Here is a 22,507-nt window from a genome sequence, read left to right on the forward strand (position 1 = left end):
CCGGTCCCCAAAAAGTGTAAATTAGGTATTCGATCTGTCCGCCGCATTATCGCAGTCCCGCCTATCGCCGCCATTACTAGTAAAAAAATAAATAAATAAATAACACTGTAACTTTTTGCGTAAACCAATCAACATACATGTATTGGGATTTTCTTTGTCAAAAAAAAAAAAAAACATTTTTTTTTTATCAAAAACATGTAGCAGAATACATATTGGCCTAAATTGATAAAGAAATGTTATTTTTTTACATTTTTTTTTTATTGGGAATGTTATATAGCAAAAAGTAAAAAATATTGTTTTTTCTTTTCAAAGTTGTCAGTTCTTTTTTGTTTATAGCGCAAAAAAATAAAAGTTGCGCAGGTGATCAAATACCACCAAAAGAAAGCTCTATTTGTGGGGAAAAAAAAGGACAATCAATTTTATTTGGGTACAGCGTCGCACGACCGTGCAATTGTCAGTTAAAGCGGTAGTATACTCAGACCTTTTTTTTTTTCTTAATTTAAATTTAAAGCCTGTAATAAGTCAGTCTTAATCACATAGCCCTAAGCAAATGATGAAAATCATCCTTACATCTCTTATTGATCCCGTTCTGCTGCATTTTTCCTCATGTTTAGTGCCGCCATCCTTACTATTGTTTCCGTGTCCTTATCTGTGAAGTATTTCCACCGTCAGTGTTCGTTCTGTTCCGAAATCCTGCGCATGCGCACTAGCCACCGAAACCAAGCCTCGTTTTGGTCCATGAACCAGTTTGACAGCCAATAGGAGGCTGTCCACTATCACTCCCCTGTGACATTGCAAGTCACATGGGGTAGTGGAGGAATTGCTGAATGGGGACGGATGGAGTCTCACGTGAAAAATGCTGAAAAACTCACTACAAAGCTACTGGCGTCTTTATAACGTCCCGTCTGCATGAGGCTTTATTACCCATTTTCCAAAATAAATCAAACTTCATCGCTCACCCCGGTGTGTGATATAGTTTCTAGCTGCTCTCCTTAAGCGGGGAAACTCCAAATCGCTACAATGAAAAGAAGGAGGGTGCAAACGTCAGAAGATTAAAATCCTATAAATCACAATTCCAGCATCAGGGAGGTGAAGTCTCTGTAATAGGAAAGCCAACATGTTTCGGGAGACATGCTCCCTTCCTCTGAAAAAATGGTGTTACTGGTACTAGGCGTTTGCGCCCTTCCTTCTTTTAATTGTAGTCCTTATTAACCACTTCAGTGTAACTTTAACGGACAATTGCGCAGTCATGCAACGCTGTACCCAAACAAAATTTACGTCCTTTTTTCCCACAGAAATAAAGCTTTCTTTTAGTGGTATTTGATCACCTGTGCGGTTTTTAATTTTTTCGCTGAGTCCCCCCTTACATCAGAGTGCTCCCCCTACATCAGGTTCCCCAAAATGGCCCTCCTCACATCAGAGTCCAATTCAGAGTCCCCGCTTACATGAGAGTGTCCATCAGAGTCTCCCGCTGCATGAGGGTCCACCCTTACATCAGGGTCCACATCAGAGTCTCTCCCTTACATCAGGGTCCCCAACATGACCCACCTCATGCCAGAGTCCAAATCAAAGTCCCCGCTTACATGAGAGTCCCCATTAGTCCACCTGCATCACAGTCTGCAGAGCCTAGTACCCCGACTGTAGCAGCAGTTGGAGAAGAAGCAGATCTTGATGGAGGAGGTGCCAACCCACTGTAGATGCTGGGACAAACACGTGATTGGTTGTCAGGATGCCAGGGGTCCTGGCAACCAATGATTCTGCTGGGGAAACCTTTGCTGGGGACTGGAGGGTGAGGGTGTGGATGTTGGGAAGAAACGGAGGCCATAGACTGACCTGAAGACCTGTGTGAGAGACCACAGACCCTAACTTCAAGCCTGATAAAATCTTACAGTGGGCCGGATTCGGCCCATGGGCCATAGTTTGAGGACCTCTGTACTGGACCATGGAGTCTGGCTTTGTCTTGCTTGAAGCAAAAGTTCCCCCTTTGCCTCCTCTTCTTGAGCGCAGCCATCTTCAATTAGGATGAGATGCATGCACAGACACACGGTGAGTCCCTGCCACTCCCGCTGCATGCGCCAGATCCCCTTTGAACTGGCAGACACACCAGTTTTCTGAGATGCCGCATGGGGGGGGGGGGGGGTCTTGCATTAATCTGGCCTACGCAGTAAATTAAAAATAATTTATATAACTTGTCAGGTTTGATTACCTAGGACAGTGATGACGAACCTTGGCGCCCCAGATATTGTGGAACTACATTTTCCATGATCCTCATGCAGTGTAGTAGAAGATGATGGAAAACGTAGTTCCACAACATCTTGGGTGCCAAGGTTTGCCATCACTGTTCTAGGGATATTTCTTGTCCCGGGGAGTACTCTCACATTGAACGGTTGATTTGTTTCTTTCAGACCATCTTCCTCGATGATATCGGTGCTAACCTGAAGCCGGCCAAGGAACTGGGCATCTCCACAGTGCTGGTCAGAGACACCGAGAAAGCCTTGAAGGAGCTGGAGGAGTTATGCGGAGTCCAGGTAACTATGATGATTGATGGGGCCGTTCTTCCCTATTTCCTTCTGCTATAAAGCCCTGGTGCCCAACCTGCGGTCTGAGGGGCCGCATGCAGCCCTTTGGTGTGGGATGTGCGGCCCCTCAGACCTCAACAGTCTCTAGTGGGAACATTGATTAGCTTAATCTTTGTGTATCTATAATCTAATTTAAATAATAATTATTAATTATAATTATTACATTTTTAACAAATTTTTGAATTAATTTAAAACGATTGTATCTTCAGAAAGAAAAATAAAATACCCTTCAGGACAATGGCATAATGTGCTAGAATGCATTGCATACTAGCACATTATGAAATACTTACCTTAGAACGAAGCCCTCATATGGTCACCTGGACATTTTACCTACAGGTAAGCATTATTATAGAAAATCAACCAATTAGTTATTCCTTCTTAATGGCCTATATATATACAGGTGGGACCCTGTGGGATGGCCGAAAACCGTCGGCCTAATATCTATAGGTCCCCCCTTCACAAATGTGCTAATTAGTATCCATTGACTAAAAAAAACATGTATATATCAAAAAAGAGGAGAAACAGGATTCTGCTCAAAGAGATCAACTAGGGACACTGTAAAGTAGATGAAAAAAAATATATACTTTATTGAAAATCCAAAAAATTGCAAAAGTGACTCACAATATAGACACACACCCTAATATAAAAAACACATAATTAAAATAATGGGTTAGCTGCAGCAAACAAGCATTAGAAAGGATAATTTATCCTTTCATATGCTTGTTTGCTGCAGCATCCCATTATTTTAATTATGTGTTTTTTATATTAGGGTGTGTGTCTATATTGTGAGTCACTTTTGCAATTTTTTGGATTTTCAATAAAGTATATATTTTTCTCTTACGTCCTCTAACAGTCGCCGCCCACTCATACAGTCTTCACTTATGGGTATTGACCTCTTATCCTCAGGAGCAAGCTAGGCATAAGATTTGTTAAAACACAAAACACTTTGCATAGACACACCTATAGGGGGCTGTCCCTCAGGTCCAATACCCCCCTGCTAGCAGCATTCCCAATTCAGTTTGTCTTTTGCCTAGTTAGGAGTAGGATAGGCTTACCTTAGCTGGGGCTACAGTCTCAGCCTTTTCTTCTTGATTTTATTTCTGCTAAGTGTTTTTTTCTTTACACTGATAGCTTTTTATTTGTTCCTGCGCTTAGTTAGTCAGACTTCGGAAGACTACAGCGTTTGCGGAGCTGGGAATCGGACTGGTTGTACTAGAGCCATACGGAATCCCAGCCCACCATCCAGCGTTTAGCAGGCTATGCGTATGCCCTGGCCTCGCAAACGACCTGTCCTTGTCCTAAGGGACAAAGCCCGCGATGTCTCAACTGCGGTACGCCGCATGTTGCTAGAATCCTGTTTGGCTGACTGGACCCCCACCAGGGGTGGGAGGCTTCCCGTCGCATAGAGGCACCCATGCCTTCGCTGGATCGATAAGTACCATGCTACCCCCTCTGTCTATGGCATTGTATGTCCGGGGGTGTATGTGGGGCCTCTGTCATGGGGATGGCAGTCTGTTTAGAGTCTGTGTTATTCCCCTCATGTCTGTCTGTGTGGGCCCCGCCTGGCCTTCCCGGTCCCTGCGGGGCGCTATTGCGGTCAAGCCATGCTGCGGGGGGGGGGGGGGGTCTGTGGGGGTCCCTGAGCCCTTCGGTGATGTTTGTGTACCGTTTGGGGGTGCAGGCATGCTTGTGGGGGCCGCTGCGGTGTGAAAATCCCAGGGCCGCCATTTTTGGTGTGGGCAGGCCTTTTGGCTTCAGTGTGGGCATTCAGCAGTCATCTTCCCTGCAGTGTGTTCGCGCCCTTTCGGGCGCTATCTTTGGTATGGGCACTATATTTATCATGTGCTCGGCAGCCATTTTCCCGGAGCCTCCCCATAGCTTTTACATTGGCAAACATTTTTCCTTGGCTCTAGTCCTATTTTGGCCTCTAGCGGTGTGACATAATTTCCTTTCTCCTGGCAGTCGGATCGAGCTGCAAGCGTGGTATTGTACAGCTACACTTCTGGGGGGTTGTTTTCTGCTGTTTTCGGGGGATATTACCTTTACTGGCAGTTACATTCCTCTCTGTTTGGTAACTAAAGCTAGTCCTCATTGTGGTGCATTGCGGTGGAAATCGCTGCTATCGCGTATTTAAAGGGCCAGCGCCGAAAACTTTTTATGGACTCCCAGGACAGCAAATTCCCCCCAGCTCTGGTGGAGGGCTCAGGTACGCCTGAATCCTCTGCGATGGGCTCCCTTACTGCTGCACTTACGACTTTAGCGTCTAAACTGGATCTGTTGATGTCTGAGCGGGCTTCTAAGAAAATGCCCAGGCTTTCTCATTCTTCTGATTCAGAGCTAGATTTGGTTGCCATGGACATTGTACCCCTTGAGGGGTCTCTCAGTCCTCTCAGTTGGAAAGGGAGGAGGAGGACGAGGAGGGGGGCGATTCTCCCCCCCCCCCCCCCCCCGGGACGGCCAGAGAACGCGCGGCTATGTCTGCGCTTATTAGTTCTGTTAAAGATACACTGCATTTGGAGGATGAGCCCCACCCGCCGAGTAAGCGGTCTTCCTTTGGGACCCGCAGGACCCAGAAAGCGGCACAGGTGTTTCCCTGTCACGCTGAGTTTCACGAAAAGTGAACGAACAATGGCGCAATTTGAAGCGCAATTATGTGGTGCCCAAGCAGTTTCAGTACCTTTATCCCTTTGCGTCTCCTACGGATTCGCGCTGGACCGTGGCCCCTAAGGTGGATCACACGGTGTCCAGGTTGAACAGGCCACTCTCATGCCCGCGGAGGATTCCCCGGTGTTTAGGGACCCGACGGATAGACGGGTGGAATCTCTTACTCGCCATTCCTATATGGTGGCGGGTTCGTTGATTAAACCTATTTTCGCCTCTGTCATGGACTCTCAGGCTGTGGTGGAGTGGAGCAAAGGTGCTCAGACGCACCCTTGTGGCTGATTCCGCCCCTCCTGCTACTTTGGAGATGGTGGACCAAATTATTCAGGCTGCTTTATACCTGTGTGACGCGGCCTTGGATAAAGCCCCTTTGGTCTCACAACTATCTGTTGTCGCAGTGCTAATCCGTTGCATAGTGTGGCTGAAGAGCTGGTTCCAGGAAGACGGTATCTGACATCCCTTATGCAGGGAATTGTCTTTTTTGGGGACTCCCTGGACGACTTGGTTAAAGGGGTCACTGAGGGCAAAAGCACTTTGCTACCCCAAGCATCCAAGGGTAAGTTTTCCCGCAGTAAGCGGGGCCCTTCCTTTAAACCAAATCAGGGGTCCTTTTCGTGCCTTCAAGGCACAAGACAAGGGCAAATCCTTCAAGGCCGCGGGTGGCCAGAAGAAGCCTTGGGTGGGCAAGTCTAAAGCTGCCTACGCTGGCGCGGCGGGTCAGTCCGCCTCGACCAGAAGGGGCGCCCTCACCCGTTTCAGGGGTGGGGGGACGTCTGCGCGGTTTTCCCGAACCCTGGTTGTCCCGAATTCAGGACAGGTGGGTTCAAGAACTCATTCGATCGGGGTACAAGATCGAATTCCGATTGCGTCCTGCGGACAGGTTCTTTCCCTCAAATCTTCATTTGACCCCAGATTGTTTGCAAGATCTTCAGCGGGCGATTCAGGATCTCGTCGCCCAGGGGGTGGTTGTTCCGGTGCCTCCATGACCGATTTCGGGGGTTTTACTCGAATCTGTTCATGGTGCCCAGAAAGGAGGGCAAGGTGCGTCCGATTCTGGACTTGAAATCTCTGAACCGCTTTGCGCGGGTTAAAAAATTCCGTATGGAATCCCTTCGTTCGGTGGTAGCCTCCTTGAGCCTAGGAGATTTCCTGGCCTCAATCGACCTCAAAGATGCGTATCTACACATCCCCATATTCGAGGGTCATCAGAGGTACCTCCAGTTCACAATCGCGGAACAGCACTTTCAGTTTGTGGCGTTACTTTTCAGTCTCGCTTCGGCTCCAAGGGTGTTTACCAAGGTGTTGGCTCCTGTCCTGGCCCTGTTACGGGCGCAGGGGATTGCAATCCTGGGATATCTGGACGATCTCCTGTTAAGATCGAATTCCAGTCCAACTCTGTTGCGCGATCTGTCAACCATGATTCAGACGCTCCAGGAGTTCGGGTGGACCATCAATGTTCAGAAGTCGACATTGTCCACTTCTGTTCGTCTTCCTTACTTGGGAATGGTTCTGTACTCCGCCCATGCAAAAGTTTTTCTGCCGGAGGACAAACTCTGGACTCTGCAGAGCGAGGTCAGGTCCCTCCGGGACAACGACTCCTCTTCGCTCAGGACCTGCATGCGGTCCCTGGGTTTGATGGTGTCCGCATTCGAGGAGATACCATTTGCACAGTTCTACACACGATCTCTTCAAGCGGAGATCCTGGCCAAGTGGGACAGGCATCCTCATTCTTTGAAGAGGAGGATATCGTTGAGTCACCAAGTCAGAGAGGATCTTCTGTGGTGGCTCCAGTCTCCGGCTCTGACGGAGGGGAAATCCTTCTGACCGTTGTTATGGACAGTGATCACCACAGATGCCAGCCTGGCGGGCTGGGGTGGTGTTCTGGGCACTCTGTCTGCCCAGAGCACTTGGTCGGAGGAAGAATCCTCCCTACCGATAAATGTCTTGGAACTGCGAGCGATCAGGTTATGTCTGCTCATAATCTTCGGGGCCGCCCTGTGCGTGTGCAGACAGACAACGTGACTGCGGTGGCTTACATCAATCGCCAAGGGGGCACCAAGAGTGTCCGGGCTGCCCAGGAAGTGGCCAAAATTCTGTCTTGGACCGAGACGCAGGTCCTGTCGATTTCAGCAGTTCACATCCCAGGTGTGGTGAACTGGCAGGCCGATTATCTGAGCTGCCAGACCCTGGACCAGGGGGAATGGTCCTTACATCCGGAGGTGTTTCAGATGCTGTGTGCGCGCTGGGGATCCCCGGACGGGGATCTATTCACTTCTCGTCTCAACAACAAAGTGGGAAGTTTCGTGGCAAGAACACGCGATCCTCTGGCAGACGCCTCGGATGCACTGGTGGTGCCTTGGAATCAGTATCGCCTGATTTATGCCTTCCCCCCGATTCAGTTGTTGTCCAGGTTCCTTCACAGGTTGGCCTCGGAACCGAAGTTGGTGATTCTGGTGGCCCCGGACTGGCCGCGCTGGTCTTGGTACGCGGACATCATGCAACTGGTCGTCGAGCCTCCCTGGCGGCTCCCGTTACGAGACGATCTGCTGTCTCAGGGGCCGATCTTCCATCCTGCTTTACAGTCGCTGGCTTTAACGGCGTGGCTGTTGAAAGCCAGATCCTGCGGCATTGGGGTCTCTCGTCAGCGGTCATTCCTACCCTACTCAAGGCTAGGAAGGCCACGTCCGATAAGATCTATTACCGTACTTGGAAGGCTTATTTTGCCTGGTGTGAATCACAGGGGGTCCATCCCTGCTCCTTTTCGTTGGTGAGGGTGTTAGCCTTCCTGCAATCTGGTGTGGATCAGCGTCTTGCACTGACCACTGTTAAGGGTCAGTTGTCTGCCCTGGCTATCCTTTTCCAGCGCCCTTTGGCGTCAAACTCTTTGATCCGCACCTTTATTTAAGGGGTGCGTCATCTGGCTCCCCCTAGAGCACCTTTACCTCCTTGGGACCTGAATTTGGTCCTGTCCGTTTTGCAACGTCCTCCATTTGAGAACAGGGAGATTCCTCTGCCTGTGCTGTCACAAAAAGTGGCTTTTCTGGTGGCGATCACCTCTGCTCGCAGAGTGTCGGAGTTGACGGCCCTATCTTGCCGCTCCCCTTACCTGGTTGTTCATAGGGATAAAGTGGTCTTGCGACCTCACCAATCTTTCCTTCCTAAGGTGGTGTCCGATTTTCAACTTAACGAGGACATTGTCTTGCCTTCGCTGTGTGCGAACCCAAAGCACCCTAAGGAGTTTTCCTTGCATTCCTTGGATGTAGTCCGGGCGATCAAGGTGTACCTGTCGTCTACTGAATCCTTCAGAAAGTCAGATTCTCTTTTTGTCCTTCCTGACGGCCCTCGGAAGGGTATGGCTGCGTCTGCGGCAACCATTTCTAAATGGATCAGACAGACGATAGTTCAGGCCTATTCCATTAGGGAACGGGTACCGCCCTTCCCTGTCAAGGCGCACTCTACCTGAGCGGTGAGTGCGTCCTGGGCTTTCCGACATCAGGCGTCGGTGGCCCAGGTGTGCAAGGCAGCGACTTGGTCATCCGTGCACACTTTTTCAAAATTTTACAAACTGGATGTTTTGGCATCGGCAGATGCCTCCTTTGGCCGCAAAGTTCTGTGTGTGGCAGTGCCTTAAGGGTGACATGGCGTTTGGCCTGTCCCCGCCTGTTGGGGTTGTTACCCCTTGTTTAATTTGCTTTCCTGGGTTTGTTTGCTCCTGTTGAGCTTTCCTGTTACCAAGCGTGTTACCTTTCTGGTTCAGATAAGGTTCTTTTCTCTGACCTGGGTGCTGCGTGCCTTTGTGACGGTTGCGCTTCCCACCCCTCATGTCTACACTGCTTTGGGACATCCCATAAGTGAAGACTCTATGAGTGGGTGGCGACTGTCAGAGGACGTAAGAGAAAATAGAATTTTTGTAAGAACTTACCGTAAAATTATTTTCTCTGAGTCCTGTGACAGTCGCTGCCCCCGCCCCTCTTTTTGGGGTTCATGGCTTATCTACTGCTTTCTACCAAACTGAATTGGGAATGCTACTAGCAGGGGGGTATTGGACCTGAGGGACAGCCCCCTATAGGTGTGTCTATGCAAAGTGTTTTGTGTTTTAACAAATCTTATGCCTAGCTTGCTCCTGAGGATAAGAGGTCAGTACCCATAAGTGAAGACTGTATGAGTGAGTGGCGACTGTCAGAGGACACAGAGAAAGGAATTTTACTGTGAGTTCTTACAAAAATTCTATTTACAGTGTCCCTAGTTGACCTCTTTGAGGAGAATCCTGTTTCTCCTCTTTTTTGGTATATAAAAAGCCTTATTATAGGCCTTAATATAGGCTTACCTGTAGGTAAAAGTTAAAAAGCGGAGTATACTTCCGCTTTAAATTAAATATCATTTAAATTAAATTAATAATTTATATAATAAATATAAATATTATAATTAATATTATAATTACAGGTATTTCTTCTCATAAATCTCTTCTAGTCTCATATATTTTATAAGTGATCATGTAACCTCTGTTCTCACCTGCATAAAGGATTTACATTTTTAATACATTTTTTTTATTAATTTAAACTAAAAATAACATTTTAATTAAATTAATAATTAATATAATAAATATAAATAGTATAATTATTATTATAATTACAGGTACCTCTTCTAGTTTCATATATTTTATAAGTGATCACATAACCTCTGTTCTCAGCTGCATAAGGGGTTTACATTTTTAATTATTTTTTATATTAATTTTAATTAAATAACTTTTTAATTAAAGCGGAGTTCCACCCTGGATTTTTTTTTTTTTTTTTTAATACCCCCGGGACAGTCAGGGCTAGTGCATTCCACAATGGATAGCCTCTGATCTGTCCCGGGTTGCACTTACCTGTTAGGACAAATACTTACCTTGCAAACGTCTTGTCCAGCGCTGCCATCTCAGATGTGGGCAGCTTGAAGCCAGCGAGATCCCCTTCGGCGTCTTCTTCCGCCTTCTTCGGTCCCAAGATGCTCTGCGCCGGCCCCGATGTCACTTCCGGGTCGCGCGCGTCATCCCTCCACAGCTTCTGGGCATGCCCAGAAGCTGTTTAGAAGGGGATGACGCGCGCGACCCGGAACTGACGTCGGGGCCGGTGCAGGCGCAATGATTCCTGGGAGCGATGACGTTCAGCTCCCAGGAATCATTGCAGAGTCAGGAAGTGACGACGGGCCGCGGCCGAGGAAGGAGGAAGAAGGAAGTAAGGTAAGTATTTTTTCTTCGCTACGAGGTAAGTAAAAAAAAAAAAAATATGCGATTATCCATTTCTTTTTCAGGTGACCCGGAGCGAGAAGATGGAGGTAAGTATAAAAATAGGGTGGAACTCCACTTTAAATGAATAATTTAATATAATATAAATATTATAATTAATATTATAATTACAGGTACCTCTTCTCATGAATCTCTTCTAGTCTCATATATTTTATAAGTGATCACATAACCTCTGTTCACAGCTGCATAAGGGGTTTGCATTTTTTATACACTTTTTTATTAATTTTAAATTCTATTAAATTTAAATTAACCGCTTCCCGACCACCCGCCGCAGATTTAATGTGGCAGGGTGGCTCTCCTGCGCAAACCGACGTAGATCTACATCGTTCACGTGCGGGAAGCTAGGGGGTGCGCTCCCGTCCCCACTTGACAGTGGGGAAGCCAAGGCATGGGTCAGGTGGCTCTGATTGCCGCCTGACACCCGCGATCCTTCCTCGCTAAGAGAGAAGGACGGTCAGATGTTGTACACACAGCCAACCGTTCTTCTTCTCCCTGGAATGATCATAGAGCCCATGTGATCCTTCTATATAGGATCACATGGTCATTTCAGAAGCCACCCCCCCCCCCCCCCCACAGTTAGAATCACTCCCCTCGGCTCACATTTAACCCTTTAATTACCCACAGGGTTAACCCCTTCCCTGCCAGTGTCATTATTACAGTAACAGTGCATATTTATAGCACTGATTACTGTAGTAATGTCACTGGTCCCCCCAAAAGTGTCAAAAATGTCAGTCAGGGGTCCGATCTGTCCACCGCAATGTCGCAGTCCCGCAAAAAATTGCAGATCGCCGCCATTACTAGTAAAAAAAAAAAAAAAACAATAAAAATGACATAAATCTTTCCCGTAGTTAGTAGACGCGATAACTTTTGCGCAAACCAATCAAAATACGCTTTTTGCAATTTTTTTTTTACCAAAAACATGTAGCAGAAAACAAATTGGCCTAAGATGTTAAAAAAATTTTGATTTTTTAATTTTTTTTTTGAAAATGTTATATAGCAGAATGTGAAAAATATCGTTTTTTTTTTCAAAATTGTCTTTTTTGTTTATAGCGCAAAAAAATAAAAATTTCACAGGTGATCAAATAGCACCAAAACAAAGCTCTATTTGTGAGAAAAAAAGGACATTAATTTTATTTGGGTACAGCGTCGCACGACCGCGCAATTGTCCGTTAAATTAACGCAGTGCCGAATCTCAAAATATGGCCTGGTCATTAAGGGGGAAAATCTTCCGGTCTTAAAGTGCTTAAATTAATAATTAATATAATACATATAAATATTATGATTAATATTATAATTACAGGTATCTCGTCTTATAAATCTCTACTAGCCTCATATATTTTATAAGTGATCGCATAATCTCTGTTCTCATATAATTAATTCATTTTTTTATTAATTTAAATTAAACAACATTCTAATTAATTTAATAATTAATATAATAAATATAAATATTATAATGGGTATTATATTTACAGGTACCTCTTCTAATAAATCTTTTCTAGCCTCATATATTTTATAACCTTTGTTCTCAGCTGCATAAGGCGTTCAGAGAGCTGGTGGTAGGAAAGAGCAGTACATTGATCTTCCCAGTGAATGGCTGTGCAGGGGGGTGGGGGGGAGCAAAAGCCTTGGCCATTGGAGGACAGGCAGCCTAAGCTCCCAGCAAAGCCAGAAAACTGACCACACTGGGATGGATGTCTAGTAATGGTATATAAAACCCAATGCGCTACCAGTATGAGCAGGTAAAAAAAAAATAAGTAGAGTAAATCCGGGTAAACAACCACATAAGCAGCCAATCTCTGTGGTGTCACCACATACAAAAACAATGGTATATAAAAAGTAGTAGATTGGCGCTATGGCATGAAATAAAAAAAAAAATGTGAGAATATCAGAAATACATAAAATATACAAATTAGTGATTAGTGTAAACACCAAAATCATTGTTTTTGATTTCATGCCCTAGCGCCGATCTATTACTTTTTATATATCACTGGGATGGATGTGCTTCTATGCTTAGTGTGGTCAGTTTTTAGTAGGAAAGCAGAGGGACTGGCAGGGACACCAGGGAAGCAATACAAAGAGAACAGGAGACTTTTTAACCACTTCTTGCCCAAGGACGTCAGGAGTGGAGGCTGAAGCTGCAGGCATCATTCAGATATCGGTTTTTCAGAAGGCGATTACCTGCAAAGTAAAAGCAATCAAAGGGGCTGTTTAGCCGCTTGATTGTTATTACAGGTGGCAGGAGGGGACAACCCCCCACCACCACCACCACCACCACTGCCCTCCGGTGCTTCCCTAGGCTTGCCCATGCGATCAGGAAGCTGTAGAATGAATCTACTACCAGCGGCGGTTTACAGTGGAGCTGACCTCGGACCAGGTGGTCCCCGGCCGTCTCTATGATCCTCGGAATCCGTTTCATGTTTTTTTTTACCTGGAAAGCCTGAGATTGATTTTTTTTTTTTTTTTATCCCAGGCTTTCCAACATAGAGGTGAGATCTGGGGACTTATAGACCTCGGATCTCTTCATAAAGAGGACCTGTTATTCCCTAGAACTATTAGGGTCCTTTCACACGGGCGCTCCGTATGACCGTTTTTCATCAATCCGTTGGCGGATGAAAAATGGACATAATGTATGTCTATGGGCTAGCGGATGACCATCCGCTGACATCCGTTTTGCGTCCGTTCGGAAGACGGAAGAGAACCCTATTTTTCTTCCGTTTTAAAAAACGGAACGGACGCAAAAATGGATGTCAGCGGATGTCACTCGCTAACGTTCGCTAGCCCATAGACATACATTATGTCCGTTTTTCATCCGCAAACGGATGGATGAAAAACGGACATACGGAACGGACCCTACAAAAGTGACATCCGTGTCCGTTTAAAAAAAAAAAAAGTGACTGAACGGAAAAAAAAAAACAGAGCTGACTGTGTGAAAGGACCCTTACAAGGGAGGTTTACATTCCTTGTAACAGTAATAAAAATGATTAAAAAAAAAAATAATAATAAAAGGGAAAGTGTAAAAATAAAAATAAAATAAACAATAAAAAAACAAAACATAAAAAAACAAACAGAAAAAAAAAATTCAAGCGCCCCCCCCCCCATCCCCTTTATGCTTGCAAGCAGAAGCGAACGCATATGTGGGTCGTGCCTGTATATGTAAGCAGCGTTCAAACCACACATGTGACTAATTTTAAACTGGTAACCTGTAAAAATTTTTAAAGCGTCGCCTATGAAGTTTTTTAAGTACCGTAGTTTGGTGCCATTCCACGAGCGTGCGCAATTTTAAAGCATGACATGTTAGTTGTCTATTTACTCGGCGTAACATAATTTTTCACGTTACACAAAAAAAATCAGGCTAACTTAAGTGTTTTTTTTTTTTTTAATGCATGAAACTTTTTTTTTTTTTTCCCCAAAAAAAACGAGTTTGAAAAATTGCTGGGCAAATACCATGCAACATAATAAGTTGCAACGGCCACCATTTTATTCCCTAGGCTAGGGTCTCTGCTAATACAATATATATAATGTTTGGGGGTTCTGAGTTATTTTCTAGCAAAAAAATTATCCAGCAACGGCACCGGTTCACACTGAGGGCGGTTTTGAAATCATTCAGCTGAATGCGCACGATTCCAAACTCGCATGTCAGTGCGACTTTGGGGGGCGATCTGACAGACATCTGTCCGGGTTCATGCGCAGATGTCTATTAATATCGCCCTGAAGTCGCCAAAAGTAGTGCAGAAACGACTTTTGGGAATCGGTGCGGCGCCGCAAAGTCAGGGTTGCACCAATTTGGACGGGGACGTTGCCGGCAATAGGCTCTGATTTGGCATGCAATTTGATATGTTATATCTGCCCGATGTGAATGGGGGCTTAATGTTGCATGAACGACCCCCCGAAACAGATTGCAAAATGCAGTGAGCTTGACAGAATCGCATTGCATGGGTGTTCACACCCATGCGATGCAATTTTGATGCAGGGAAAAAAGGATCCACATTTGCACCGAAATTTTGTAGGACCCTTTTTTCCCCCGCATCTAAATCTTATCGCGATGCGATTTTGGCAAGCATTGCATTGTGGGAAAGTGGGAGTTGCTAAAATAGCAGAGAGGTGATTTTTAGCTAAAAACGCCAAAAAACACTGAAAAACGCTGATAAACGCCAATGCAAAAAAGCTGAAAAACGCTGAAAAACTCACTACAAAGCTACTGGCGTTTTTATAACGTCCCGTGTGCATGAGGCCTTTCTATTAGGTTACTGGACCTTTTTCTTCTAAAATCCTCTTGAGTCCCAGAGCAACTTTTTCATTTCAGCTATGTCCGCTCATTATACGTTTTAGGATTTGCAGACTACTGCAACATATAATACATCATTTTTTGGGTATAGATCGGTGTTTGATTAGTTAGCAAACCTAGATACCGTATATACTCGAGTATAAGCCGAGTTTTTCAGCATGTTTTTTCAAGCGGAAAATGCACCCCTCGGCTTATACTCGAGTCACTGACTAGAGTGTCTTTTTAAAAATGGCGCCGCTCAGCGCCGATGTGTCACTGCGCATGTGCCGCATGCCCGGGAATAGCCGAACACCCGAGCATCGGCGGCGCATTTGCGGTGACGTATGGCGGCGTCGGGTGGCGCGATTTTTAAATCGAAGACGGCGCCTCACCGACAGGTAAGCGAGACGCCTCCGCAGCCCCTGCATTTCCTCATGCAGTGCTGCGAGCATGGTACAGGACATTCTCCTGTACCATGCCCGCAGCACTGCATCTCCTGTGCCATGCCTATACCTACTGTGCCATCCCTATACCTACTGTGCCATGCCTGTACATACTGTGCCATGCCTGTACTTACTGTGCCATGCCTATACCATCACCTGTGCTATGCCTATACCATCACCTGTGCCATGCCTATACAATGCCTGTACCATGACCTGTGTCATTCCTGTACCATGACCTGTGACATGCCTGTACCATGACCTGTGACATGCCTGTACCATGACCTGTGACATGCCTGTACCATGACCTGTGCCATGCCTGTACCATCACCTGTGCCATGCCTGTACCATCACCTGTGCCATGCCTGTACCATCACCTGTGCCCTGACCTGTGCCATGCCCTTACCATGACCTGTGCAATGCCTGTACTATGACCTGCGCCATCTCCTGTACCATGCCCACAGCCCCTGTTTTGTGTCTCGTTGTGGTCCAGTTGGGTTCAGAAGCTGCTGCATTTCCCACCCTAGGCTTATGCTCGAGTCAATAAGTTTTCCCACTTTTTTGTGCTAAAAGTAGGGGTCTCGGCTTATATTCGGGTCGGCTTATACTCGAGTATATACGGTAAATCATTGCTATCTTGTTTGATGACCTAATGTTCAGATGTTGTAAATCTGTAATCTCTTCCCGGGAATCGGAGTACCTGTACGTCGGCTCGGAGAAGTGGTTGTAGCGGGATGATCTGCAACTGCAGGCATCACCCTGGTACTGTTCTTTAGAGCCGGCGATCGGCTTTCAGAAGATAACAGCCGATGCTCGGAAGCCACTCGGCCGTTATCCCAGCGAGCGGAAGGGGACGCCCCCCACCTTCCCGCCGCCTTCTGCGGCTCTGCCCGGGTTTCCTGTCCCACCGGGAGACCCAAGCAACCAGCCGGCATGTCCCCCAGCTGGTCCGAGTCCTGAACAGAGCCGGATTCGGCTTTGATCGGGTCTCCAATGTATTAACCTGGAAGCGGCATCATACTGTCCACTTCCGGTTTCCTCAGCAGCTAACAGCGCCGAATTTAAAAAACCATCAATATTCAAAAATGCAGATTTCGACATTTTGAATACTTTGAAGTGCAGTGTAGTGGTTTGGGGTCTTTTAGACCCCCGATCCCTCCATAAGGAGTACCTGTCACTGCCTATTACTGTCACAAGGGATGTTTGTTTACATTGCTTGTGACAGCAATAAAAGTGATCAGATTTAAAAAAAAAAAAAACAGTGCTAAAAATTAAAATGTAATAAAATAAATAGGAAAAAGAAAATGTGGGCTCGAGCCCCACGTTGGGCGCCAAAAAAAAAAGAAAAATTTTTAAAGCGCCCCTGTCACCGCGAGCTCGTGCGCGAAAGAAAGCACATACGTAAAGTGCAAAAAAGAAATAAATTAAACAATAAAAAAAATGTAAAGCGCCCCCCATCCCCTGGTGCTCGCACGCAGATGCGAACGCATATGTAGGTTGTTCCCGCAGATGAAAACAGAGTTCAAACCACACATGTGAGGTAACGCTGCAATCACCAGAGCGAGAGCAATCATTCTAAAGAAAAACTACGCTTTAACTCAAAACTGGTAACTGTTAAAAACAATTTTAAAGCGTCACCTATGGAGACTTTTAAGTACCATAGTTTGTCGCCATTCCATGGGTGTGCGCAATTTTAAACCGTCACATGTTAGGTATCGATTTACTCGGCGTGACATCATCTTTCACAATATACAAAACCTTTGGGCTAACTTCACTGTTTATGTTTTTTTTTTAAATGCAGTGAAATTTATTTTTTCACAAAAAATTGTGTTTGAAAGACTGCTGCGCAAATACCACGTGACAAAAAAATATTGCAACGACCGCCATTTTATTCTCTATAGTGTTTGCTAAAAATGTATATAAAATGTTTGGGGGTTCTAAATAATTTTCTAGCTAAAAATACCGATTTTAACTTGTAAACAACAAGTGTCAGAAATAGGCTCGGTCCTTAACCACTTAAGCCCCGGAAGATTTTACCCCCTTCCTGACCAGGGTTTTTTTGCGATTTTTTACTGCGTGACTTTAACGGACAATTGCGCGGTCGTGCCACGCTGTACCTAAACAAATTTCACGTCCTTTTTTTCCCACAAACAGAGCTTTCTTTTGGTGGTATTTGATCACCTGTGCGATTTTTTGATCATGCACTATAAACAAAAAAAGAGCGTAAATTTTGCAAAAATAACAATATTTTTCACATTTTTTTATATAAAATTCCCCAAAAAAAAATGTAAAAATCAAAATTTTTTAACATTTTCGGCCAATTTGTTTTATGCTACATATGTTTGGTAAAAAAAAAATCGCAAAAAGCGTACTTTGATTGGTTTGCGCAAAAGTTATCGCGTTTACTAACAAAGGGAAAGATTTTTGTCATTTTTAGTGTTTTTTTTTTTTTAACGAGTAATGGCGGCGATCTGAAATTTTTTTTTTGCGGGACTGCGACATTGTGGCGGACAGGTCGGACCCTTGACTGACATTTTTTACACTTTTGGGGTTACCAGTGACATTACTACAGTAATCAGTGCTATACATATGCACTGTTACTGTAAAAATGGCAGGGAAGGAGTTAACTGTATTGGAGAGGGAGGGGTTAAGTGTGTCCTAGGGGCGTGCTTCTAACTGTGATTGGACATGGCTACTACTGTAAAAACAGAGATCAACGGTCCTACATAGTAGAACCGTCTGATCTCCATTTTTACACAGGGGAGAATGACAGGCGGCTTGTTTACATAAGCCGCCTGCCTTTCTCCCTCTCTACCGACGATCGCAGTGTGACCGGCGGACATCGGGTCACTCGCGCGGACTCCTCAGTGAACAAGCCGGGGCGGGCGCGCGCCCTCAGGGGGCGCGCGCTCGCCCGCTATTGGCTCACAAGCCGGTCACAGGCAAGTGACGTATATATACGTCACTCTGCCTTGCCGGGGCTGACCGCCGCAGTATATCTACTTGCGGCGGTCGGCAAGTAGTTAAGTGGCTAAAATAAAAAAGTTTGTCAGGATCGTGATCTTTATTGTAGATGTAGCACCCTACAGGTAGGTGCTAGGTAAATGTATAAGTGGGCCTTGTCTGCCTAACAGCAGGGTTATGATTTATTTTTGGTTAGGGTGTCATGGCTTCCAGGTGTGTCTACTGAGAGGGGAGTCTCCCCACTGGCTCTGTGAGAGGTTTCTCATAGGGCAGTGGAGGAAACCCAATCAGAGACACATTCAGGCTTGTAACTACCCCAGAAGGCAGATTCTGCCGCAGAGGATTATGGGAGTGGGTATAAGTTTGAGGGGGGTGCATGACTCAGCGTCTTTGGCGGGAAGCCCAGGAGGGAGAGGACGGCTGTCTCTCCTCCTGTCAGTGGAAGTGGATGTCTCTGGGTGCTGCCTGAGAATCCAGAGGGTGTTGAGTTGAGCTGAAGGGGATCTGGTGTGTCAAGAACCGGTGGAGAGACAGAGGGGTCCAGTTCTAGGAAAGCCTACAAAGGTCGTGAGCACTGTGGATTGCCCCTGGGGGTCTACCTAGTGTCAGAGGGGACCACTCTGGAGAAGGTTCTGGGATCCAAGAGTAAGCTAGCGGTAATGGGGGTGCCTGGTCGGAGGACCCTGAAGTGTTAGAGGGGGTACCTAGGTTGAGGACCTTGAAAGTGTTAAAGGGGGCGCCTGCAGTTTGGGCCCTGAAGAGTCAGTGTACAGTGTGGAGTGTACAGGCTGAGAGTTGCAGCAGCACAGGAATTTAGACAGAGCTACCTCCAGCTACCGCAGGGCTGGAGGGAGCTGTTCAGTGACTTTTGATCAAAGCAGTGTCAGAAGTCAAGTATTCTACAGTCCTGAATCTTCTGAATTAAAGTCGAGGTTCCAGCACAGTTTTCAGTGATACAGTATATTCAAAGCGCTAGGAAGCGTTAGCTAGCTTCGGCTGGCGTCAAGACAGCGCTAACAGGCATTGTTCTAGAAGAGTCCCAAAATTGTACCTAGTTGAGCCAGGGGAGTATCCCACTCATTCCCTTCTCCCATCCCCTAAATACAATAAAACAAAACAAACCAAAGATGCCGGACTGGTCCTTGTCTCAGTTCTCACACCTGGGGTCACAGCTTAAATGGGCTGGGAGTGTTACCGGTAACAATGGCAGACCCACCTTAGGCTTAAGGCCTAGAAAACCTGCTAATTTTTTCCAGAATCGTGCAGCTCTAGTAGGAGTGAAGTGACAGAATTGGCCTGGGTGGCCAGTGGTAATAACCCAGTTAAAGAGATTCCAGGGCCGGGTGGGAAGCGGTTAAGCTGAATATATTCTCACGTGTATCTAAAAGACACAAAAAATGTCTGATTATATCATTGCAGATCCTGGAGAAAGAAGAGATCTCACCAATAGCAGCGGACCCGGACAATGTCTCCCATGGGTTTGTTACAGTAAAGGTAAGATGGGGTACTGTAATCTTTAAAACAGTGCTGCGCCAGATATAACCAGTGATGGACCGAGGAAGTAGGTTCATGATGTAACGCGTATAGGGGGTGGAGCCTGTCTGTCAGCGTCACATCGCGGCTATCATGAGATATACACAGCACGCTTTGCAAGCGTGCTTCTTTTGTGAGTTGATTTTACACATTTGTACAGGCATACCCCACTTTTATCTAGAAAAGGTGCGTACATAAACAAAAGCCCATATATGCCCTTATACCAAGGGTGGCGAATATATAGCTAAATTGATTGCAAGTATGATCTTAATCAATAATGTTCATATAAGTTCGTAAAAGCTGGTCATGCAAAAAATGGTGAAACCAAAGTCTCTTTTCCTGATGGAACCAGGTGGGAATGGTGCAGAGTAGACACAGAATATCTCCTTTACTTTCACCACAACAGCCACCAAGAGCCTTCACCACACCGCCGTGCTCCCCCCTAGGCAGTAAACACGTACCCTTATTGTTTAGGTCAAGCGCTTTGAACAAAACCAGTGATCCTCCACTATCCAATGGCGATCCACCTTTTATTCTCGGTACCAGCTGGTAGAATGGTAATCAGCGCCTCCTCATCTCCTCTCACATGCAAAGAGAATGATTGGGACCCATAGCGTAACATGTACACACCAAAGCTTTTATTAATAAAAAGGAATCACACTCACATGGGATAAAACATTTCTAGGCAGAATGGTATACCGAAGGAAATCCCCTGCTCCTCCCGCCGACAACGCTGTCTCCACTGTGCCGCAAAATCCGGGTGACTCAGAAGCCGACTTCCCCGTTCGCGGCAGACTTGACGGCGTGATGTTGGACCTTCAGACGCTGTGCAGGGTTGCCTTGGTAGCAGCGTGCTCACGCCCTGACGCGTTTCGTCATCACAGACTTCAACTGAGGGCGACCCCACTTTTAAGTACACAATGGGACCAGAGCATGTATGTAAAACAAAAATGTACTTAAAGTAAAGCGATACTTTTTTTCACTTCTCAATGCATGTAAATACACTAGCTCTATAGGAAATCTTGATCAGCTTCACATGGCACTGCTCCCAAACCATAACTGACGGGGCCTAAGCCTAGTTGTTCTCAGACTTCGAAGTATCCAAATCTATACAATCACTACCCACGGGGAAGTCCCCTGGCCCTGATGGCCTTCCAAACGAGTACCATAAGCTGTTTGCCCAAACCCTCACGCCACACCTTAACTAGTTTTTACTAAAGCAGCGCACTTATCCTTTTTTACTCCGGAGATGCTGAGAGCACAAGTGGTCACCCTGCCTAAACCGGTCAAAGACGCCACCACTCCTGCAAATTTTTGCCCGATTTCCTTATTAAATTCTGATGTGAAAATATACACCAAAGTGTTAGCGAAACGTCTGATGGCAGTCCCACCCGCTCTGATTCCACAAGACCAAATGGGGTTTGTGCCTGGTAGACAGACATCGAATGCGACAAGACGCATTATCAACATTATCCACTACGCAAACAAAATTTGAACGCATTCTCTACTTCTCTCGGTGGACGCAGAGAAGGTGTTCAATAGAGTTAACTGGCTATATATTTCCAAGGTTTTGGAAAAATTTGGCTTCCATGGGACTATACTCAATGCAGTTATGGCCCTATACTCCACTCCTTCGGGAAAAGTGAACGCCTCAGGTCTATTGTCCAAACCCTTCTCCATCACAAATGGGACCAGGCAGGGATGCCCCCTGTCTCTCTCCATCTTCAATCTGGTGATTGAACCTCTTGCTGAAGGGATCCGCTCCCATCCGGGAATCACGGGCTTCCAACTTGGTAAATACACCCACAAAATAAACCTCTTTGCGGATGACATTATACTACTCCTAACTAACCTGGATTCCTCCCTTGCAGAGGCTTTTCAAATTTTTACCCATTTTAGTCACATATCATATTATAAAGTTAATGTTGCCAAATCCCTGATCCTAGATCTGGGAGTCCATCCCTCCTCGAAACTCAAACTACAAAGTTGTTTCCCATTTAAATGGGCTGACGAAGGAATCCCATCTCTTGGTACCACACTAACGTCCTCCACCACCTCACTAGTTTCTGGTCCCAAACATTTTGTCTCATCGCCTTGTGTACAGGTATACTACATAAACCACAACCGGCCTTAGCCCTTCTCAATATAGGCATAGACCAATACTCAAACCCATTCAGACCAGTAGTGACACATATACTACTGGCAGCCCGACATACCATTCTGAGAAAATGGAAAACAAACACATCCCTGGGTATCTCAGAAGTAGTAACTGTGGTTAATTCTAACTACACATTTTAAGTGACTACTTGCAAATAAACTCCCTAAACCTTGCTAAGTTCTCCAAAATTTGGAACATATGGACCAACAGATAACTCTTTACTGCTGCCAATCCCACTCCATTCATCCTGAATGATTACCTCCATTTCCTGGCCGAATAGGCTTGCAATGTCAGATACTATTGTTGTATCCTACTAATATAATTTTTCCATTTTCTGTATATGCTGCAGTACCCTTTGCCTGTTTACCTGTAAAACTGCAAAACTAAATAAAAATGTATTGAAAGCAAAAATAAAAGGTGCTCCCAGTCTACCTGTCATCTAGTGACTTCAGTATGCAGACTGACTCTAAGTGCGCTCTGAGTCCACGTGTCAATTAGTGACTCCAGTGTGCCTAGAGACTCTAAGAGCACTCCCAATCCACATGTGATCTAGTACACTCCAGTGTGCCCAGTGATTCCAGGTGCACTTCTAGTGCCCCGTGAGCTCCCAGTTGAAGTGTA

General features: G+C 45.8%; 1 protein-coding gene across 1 annotated transcript in view; it reads left to right on the forward strand.

Moving 5' to 3' along the window:
- Positions 1–22,507, forward strand: part of EPHX2 (epoxide hydrolase 2) — a 178,220-nt gene that overhangs the window by 27,604 nt on the left and 128,109 nt on the right. Inside the window, exons 5-6 of the mRNA XM_082250219.1 lie at positions 2,406–2,528; positions 19,615–19,689. Coding sequence (XP_082106345.1) covers positions 2,406–2,528; positions 19,615–19,689 — 198 coding nt within the window. The remainder of the gene's footprint in view (positions 1–2,405; positions 2,529–19,614; positions 19,690–22,507) is intronic.

Source organism: Pelophylax lessonae (assembly GCF_965119305.1).
Source record: "Pelophylax lessonae genome assembly, chromosome: 3".
NCBI lineage: Eukaryota > Metazoa > Chordata > Amphibia > Anura > Ranidae > Pelophylax > Pelophylax lessonae.